The sequence below is a fragment of the Seriola lalandi genome, unplaced genomic scaffold (assembly GCF_002814215.2).
Source record: "Seriola lalandi dorsalis isolate HSWRI2012SDOR001 ecotype SW California unplaced genomic scaffold, Sedor1 jcf7180002054646, whole genome shotgun sequence".
NCBI lineage: Eukaryota > Metazoa > Chordata > Actinopteri > Carangiformes > Carangidae > Seriola > Seriola lalandi.
Genome location: NW_019525199.1, coordinates 227,151 through 234,054, shown reverse-complemented (window position 1 = coordinate 234,054; position 6,904 = coordinate 227,151). Strand labels below are relative to the sequence as shown.

Here is a 6,904-nt window from a genome sequence, read left to right as displayed (position 1 = left end):
CCCCCCCCAGGTGACAGAAAACATTTGTCCAGTGTTTATTACAAAAGTCAACACATATCTTCTTGTCCTAAAAAAAAATGAGTAGTTGCAAAAATATAATGGCAGTATCCATCACCTTTAACCCCGCCCCCTGCTGTACTGACTGCTTTTGATCTGAGGTCATTTTCTGGACGTGTTGCAATGCATTCTGGTCTATTAGCGCTGCTGTTTTAGTGGGATTTTTTTCTCTGTATCTCCACCTGTGAAAGTTCACTGATGAAGTATTTTCTGTCCAAACTGGAGCTGAAGTGTCAGTTTCTCGCCATGATGTCACAGTTTCTGTTCGGCCAATGGGGGAAAAAAGAAAAAGAAAAATACATTTAAAAAACATTTTGACTCAGAAATGTGATTTATTTTTAATTTTTAAGTGTTTTATTAACGAACCAGAGAAACCAGATGATGGAATGTAGGAGACAACATCATCATTGTGATCTGATATAAGGGAATGAAGTTGTCGCAGAGCCGGGGGGGGGGGGGGGGGGGGGGCTGAGAGACTTGGACAAATGCTCATTAAAGCTGTGATGTCTCCTTCTGTCTCTGATGTGACGAGGGGACGTTTCACTGTCCGCTTGTTACTGCTTCACTGTTTAGCTGCAAAAACATTAAATCTTGTATCATTGATCACAAACACCAACATGCAGTTTTCTCTTGTGTTCACACTTTAAACTAAGACAGACCTGGCACATGTTTGTGTGCCCCCCTCCCCAAGGGTAAAGTTTTCACCATGACGTCAATAAACCTCCAATAGAGACACGACACAGTGAACTGCTGCTGTGCTGAACCCATCAAAAAGGAGCTGAGTGTGGTTGTCTGCATGTGAGGCATTCAGGGAACATCTGTAAATTGTACCATCTACTGATAAGTGTTCCTATGAGATGTTTGGGGTACATTTGTAAATCGAACGGTCTACAGATGGTCCTCATGTGAGATGTTTAGGGGGCATCTGTAAATTGTAGTGTCGCCCAGTAGAGTGCATGTGAGGTGAGGTTTAAATTGTAGCATCTACAGACAGTCTGAATGTGAGGTGTTTAAGAAACGTATGTTAATCGTAGCACTTACTGATAGTCTGCATGTGAGGTGTTCAGGGGACATCTGTAAATTGTGGGGGGTTCTTTAAGGACCACACTTCCTACAACTGTCTTTTAGCATTTTATTGCACGGCACCAGTAATAACCTTCCTGCAGTGATAGATGAATAAAACATTGACAGAGAGACACAGCTCTTATAAAACAGAAACCCGAAGTACAAAATACATTCCTTCTGTAAAATATTACAACAAAGAAATAACCAGCAAATCTGCAGCTGCAGAGAAACAAAACATTTACATCATCAACAGTGACACTGAACAGGTCTCGACAGCAGACCCTGGTGAACAAGCACAAAGCTGCTGGAGGTCCGTGAAGAAATAATAATAATATAAATAATATTATATATTTATAATAATATAAATAAACTGGATGTTATGAGTTTTCCATGGTAAAAACTAATATACAGCTACGATGATCATCTCTCCTGTGAATGTTTAACACTCATTCTTCTTCTGTCCTGCTGCAGGTGTAAAACACAGGAAGTAAGTCAGGAGAAACAGGAAACTACAGCTTCACATCAGTGTTACACTAAACTGAGTCCCCTACACTGACTTCCTGTTCAGTCCTGGAGTGATCTCTGTCCACACTGAGCTTCTCCCTTTGGTTCATAAGTAAACAGACGTTACAGATTGTCTTTTGTCTTATCACCAACACAAAGTTGTTGTGTTGTTTAATGTTGAAGTATTACATTACATTATTATTACATACTTTAAACTGACCTGAGGAGATTCAGGAAACAGACCGAACCTTTTCATCTCTCTGATTGAAGAGAAACTGAACTGAGCCACTGAGTTTCACATCAACAACAAATTATAATATCTGTGTTCTGTTTGACATGTATCTGGATATCCAGATCAATCATGTTCACTGATTTAAATGAGGCGTTCACTGACGTTCCTCTACCTGTAAAACAGCCTCATTGAAAAACTAGACAGAAGGTTGAAACCCTCCTCACATCCCTGTTTATCCAGAGTCAGATAAAATATGAACCGTTTGTGTCAAAATTTGTCATAATTTCTGTGAAGTCTTGAGTAATGGTTAAAGAGGGATTTGACCTTTGACCTTTGATCACCAAAGTCTAATCATTTCATCCTTGAGTCTCAGTGAAGGTTTTTACAAAATGTGGAAGGATTCCCTTGAGGACTTCTGGATATGTTGTGTTCACACAGCCAAACCCATGTTTTGTGACATCACCATGACCTTGACCTTTGACCTTTAGCCACCAAAAATCACTCAGTCTGTCCTTGAGTCCTAATGAATGTTTGTGCCAAATGTGAAGAAATTCCCTCAAGGCGTTACTGAGATATCATGTTTACAAGAGAGACACAGACGTACAGACAACCTGAAAACAAAATGGCGGCTCCAACTGTCGCCAGCAGAGGAATAAAAACAAAACGTTACCCGACATCATTGTTCATACAGAAGCTGGAATAACAGCAGATCAGCTGACTCTGTCTTTCAGTTCTTTCTCTCCTCCGGCTCGTCACTGGTGAGGTATTCAACGTGAGTCCATAAACACCACATCTACAGAGAAGAGGATGGATCGCATGTTCACGTTCACAACTATTCCATCATGTTTATGGTTACCACGGGTTACTGAGTGTTTGAGGGCGAGCTCCTACCTCCGCTGACAGAGCCAGCAGGCGGCCTGCGACCAGCAGCGTCGTCCCCAGAGCTCGGACCCAGAGAGGCAGAGACAGTAAATCCCTCTGGAGCCCGTAGAGCCACAGAGGGAGGCAGTGCAGCCCGCTCACCACCCACGTGCCCAGCGGCGTCCGAAGCCCTGAAGGCAGCACAGAGTTCAGATTAACTCTGTCATTCATCTTCTTCATCATCATCATCATCATCTTATTCACAGACACACACTCGTTACCGTTTGTCATGATGGCCTGAATGAGTCGGGGGCTGCAGGTGAAGCTGCTCTTCCAGTGGTTTCCTCTGGTGCTGTGGTTACACACAAACACACACCACTCCAATGCAGACACCAGCCAGCCCCACTGCAACACACACACATGCACACACACACACACACACCACGCACCCACACACGCACCGCACACACACGCACACACATGAAACCATTAACAAAATTATACAGGTCACAGACTCAGAGTCTGAATTCATCTGTGGCACAAAGTTTAGTTTTCTTGACTATCGTAAGCCAGACTGTGGTGCAATGAATTCTGGGTAAATTAAGGTTTTTCTTCACAATCTAAAAAAAAAATGGCCAACAGAGGATCAACATCCAGCCGCTCAGCTCCTTTTACCTTCAGCAGAACATGTTTGTCTTTGGAAGAATTCGACAGTCACAACATTTTTACTTGGAGAGTGAAACAGTAAAAAAACAAAATGGCCAACGTCTCTAAAAACTCTTTCCCTTTCTTTCCATAACAATATGCCACCGCACCTCAAACAGCTGGCCCCACAGCATGCCTCTGCCCAGGTTGTCCACCACTACGTCCAGCCAGGCCCCAAACCTGGAGCTCTGGCCCAGCCTCCTCGCCAGCCACCCGTCCACTCCTGCACAAAACACATCATTATATCACTTTTACTATTATTATTACTGTTATCCAACGTCTCACCTTGCTGCGCTGCAGAACAGAGAGGTTCAGGAGATCCTTTGTCTCCACTGCCATCAGGCTGTATAAAGGAAATGGCTTGAGAACTGGACTAATTTAACTATTATGTCTCTTGTTAACTATTATTATTATTATTATTACCATTATCATAATTTTTTATTATTACTGCACTGCAGAACAGAGAGGTTCAGGAGATCCTTTGTCTCCACTGCCATCAGGCTGTATAACACCTCAGCCAAAGGAAGTGGCTTAAGAACTGGACTAATTTAATTATTATTGTCTATTATTTATTATTTACTATTATTATTATTTTTATTATTACTAACAAGCTACTGGATACCTGAATTTTCCCTAGGGGTTAAAGTATCTATCTATCTATCTATCTATCTGTCTATCTATCTATAATCATAAATAAGTTATAATATATCTATCATAACTTATTTATTCAATATCATTCATTTCATCCACAATACCTATAATTTATAATCAGGTTCCTCATTTGGTGAAGTGCATCTTTTCTATAACATGACAGGACGCAGGTAAGACAAGATAAAAAGATGCCACATTACCATCCAGTGCTATGGAGACAGAGTACAGAGGCACAAACACAGCTGGTGTCTGAGAGGCGCGCCATGCCGCAAACACAAGGCCGATCCTGATGTATCCTGAAACACAAATACACACATTCATTCTGTGACTTCAACTGTTCCTTAAAGTCCAACCATGTGTTTCTCACCAATAATATTCGGCCAGTACAGCAGCACATTGCGGGCCATCTCCCGTCAGTAGTTAGTGATGCAACGTCATTCCTGGAGGAAGACGATTTAAACCGACCTCTCTAACTATGAAAACAAGCGCGCGGCACATGTCGTAACTCATCCGTCGGTATGTTAAACACTCGGATCCTCTTACCGAGTTTTTAAAGTGACGTGCTTCGGGTGTTCTTCATGTTCGTCACACCACCTGGCGACGTATAACTCTGGAGCGTGCGCAGAAGCTTCCCGCCAAACTCAAGTCAAAAACTTGGAGATTCACTAGCACCACATCAGCATAGTTTTTGACGGTTAACGCCCCTACTTGTCTGTGCGGTACAGTTTAGTGCAAAGGAATTAGTTAACCGATCTTGCCGAAGTCATTAACATCCCCACACAAAACCAAAGATGTATTAAGTGATGTTCTACGTAAAGGATATCTCGAGTATGAGTCAGCTAAGATTAAATTGGTACATTTCTAAATAGAGTTCGGCGTGATGCCTCGCTGTAAACATGGGAACTGGAACGAGCTACCGTTAGCCTAATATATGGTTGCTAAGTGCATCTGAATTAAATTAAACTGAATAAGTGTGCTAACTTTTTTTTTTTATAGCTGACAACACGGCGTGTCTCTTCCCTTTTATCGCCCCAGCTAGCTTCCGCTGAGTAACGTTAATATCTGTGTCGCTGTGGTGAATGTTAGCCGGTGTTATTTAGCAGAGTGCCCACAAGATGGCGCCACTCCATCTTCTTTACAACCTGTGCTCCTCTCACTTACACAGGCATACACGTTAACAGCCCGGTATGACTGCGCATAATGAGTCAAAAACCTATTTTATAGTTTGTAAACAAGAAACAGAGGAAAACACTTTATGGAGAAACTGCCGTTGACATCAAACGCCTGTGTCTGTAACTTCAGTTGTGTTTACAGGCATTTGAAGGAGCTGATCAACTGACCTGTAGAGTCAGATCATGTGACAGAATGGAGGCGTCGCTGAAAACATTCACCCGTTCACCACATACACACACTACCAGGAACCTGGTTCACAATAAATGGATACGGCGACAAACACTTCTGCTCAACTCGGCTCGTAACGTTCATTTCCTCACATTGCAATGAAATGAGGGGAGCATGGGGGCCAAAGAGTCGAGGATAGGATTCCTGTCGTATGACGAAGCCGTCAAGAGAGGTAAGCCGAAAAAGCAAGTGACTAAATCCACCTCAGTTTGCGCTAGCTTAGCCGAGTGTCTGCTAACAGGCTAGCCCGGTACATACGAGGAGGACGTCCTGACCACCCGCTGCAATCTGGTGATTTAAGTGTCCTTGGTTAATGTACACGGTAGACACTTGTCCAAAGAAACAACAAACGGCCTCTACGGCACTATTAGCATCCATAGCTGAATTCGGCATAGAGACATTTAGGAAAACCGCCCGGATTTTAATTAGATGTTAAGGTGTACATTAGCTAAGCCTGTATTTTCATGTGTCGTCTCCCCCCCACAAAATACACTCCGTTTGGCTGCAGTGAGAAGCGTTTCGTAGTATTTACATGTTACTTTAATTGTAGTTAAAAGTACATATATGGATTTTTGCCATCCCGAATTTAAGTATTCTTTATAGTTATATCGAAATAGCGCTGACTGGTGTTTTATGAAGCGCGTATCTTCGCTTATGAGCAAAGTCACGTTAAACTGACGGATTTCTGGACGGAGCTTGGTGTGACGTTCCGTCTGTGAAAGCGGTACTTGAGTAGCTAAGGGTTTTCTGGCTTGACAGTATTTAATCAAAACAGTTGTGCAGATAGATTTGAATATGTGCTAACTTTTTTTTTTTTTGGCTGACAACACGGTGTGTGTCTTCTCTTTTATCACCTTAGCTAGCAACCGCTGAGTAACGTTAATATCTGTGCTGCTGCTAGCTTACTTGTCAAAGCTAGACAGTTAGCTGGCTCGCTACAAGCTAAGTTACCCCAGAGGGAAATGCCTCCAGACTGTTTGTTTTATTTTACTTATTTATTTATTTTTTGCTTGGATCGGCTAACGTTGCTCATCAGTGTGTGTACTGGTGGTGTGTCGGGTTGTTTCTGCTAACACACACATGAGCTAGCCGTGCAGTCGGGGCGTTTGGCGGAACAACAAACAGATGTGTTTTGCTCTCAGACGCTTCAAAATTAGCTTGTGGACATTTTTTTGTAAACTGAGGGAGCCATTGCTTCATCTCTAACATTAAGCAGGAACTCATTAACCCGTATCCACTATGCATTTCAGCTCATATAGACTCAGGTGCACCTACACAAGTGTTTTGCTGTCATGTGAGGTTACATACAGTCTAGAGATGGCTGAGGTAAAGCTGTGTTGTAATTTATGCACAGCCTGAGTGTTGGTGCACTTATGTAAGATGTGGGTGAGCATTTATCAGGAAGCACACAGGAGATCTTATCCATGA

At 42.5% G+C, this 6,904-nt stretch overlaps 2 protein-coding genes across 2 annotated transcripts in view; one reads left to right on the top strand and one right to left on the bottom strand.

The window, feature by feature from the left end:
• Window positions 1–1,175: 1,175 nt before the first annotated feature.
• LOC147818316 (uncharacterized) lies at window positions 1,176–5,133 on the bottom strand. Its single transcript, XM_087177760.1, has 6 exons — window positions 4,443–5,133; window positions 4,276–4,371; window positions 3,535–3,647; window positions 3,001–3,124; window positions 2,750–2,910; window positions 1,176–2,651 (listed from the first exon to the last, which is right to left on the bottom strand). Exons 1-6 carry the CDS (start codon window positions 4,480–4,482, stop codon window positions 2,586–2,588), a joined length of 600 nt encoding a protein of 199 aa, XP_087033886.1. The 5' UTR covers window positions 4,483–5,133; the 3' UTR covers window positions 1,176–2,585.
• A 336-nt stretch (window positions 5,134–5,469) lies between these two features.
• The window catches only part of usp32 (ubiquitin specific peptidase 32), a 51,029-nt gene continuing 49,594 nt past the window's right edge, over window positions 5,470–6,904 (top strand). The window contains exon 1 of the mRNA XM_023420502.2: window positions 5,470–5,648. Coding sequence (XP_023276270.1) covers window positions 5,591–5,648 — 58 coding nt within the window. The 5' untranslated portion in view covers window positions 5,470–5,590. The remainder of the gene's footprint in view (window positions 5,649–6,904) is intronic.

Bases quoted from the DNA above. Each gene is read 5' to 3' on its own strand.
- LOC147818316 (XM_087177760.1), bottom strand. From the start codon at position 4,482: ATGGCCCGCAATGTGCTGCTGTACTGGCCGAATATTATTG. The intron at 3,648-4,275 runs GTAATGTGGCAT...TGTTTTGTGCAG, and splicing joins TGTCTCCATAGCACTGGATG to GAGTGGACGGGTGGCTGGCG. The intron at 2,911-3,000 runs GTAACGAGTGTG...TGCTGCCTTCAG, and splicing joins TCAGGCCATCATGACAAACG to GGCTTCGGACGCCGCTGGGC.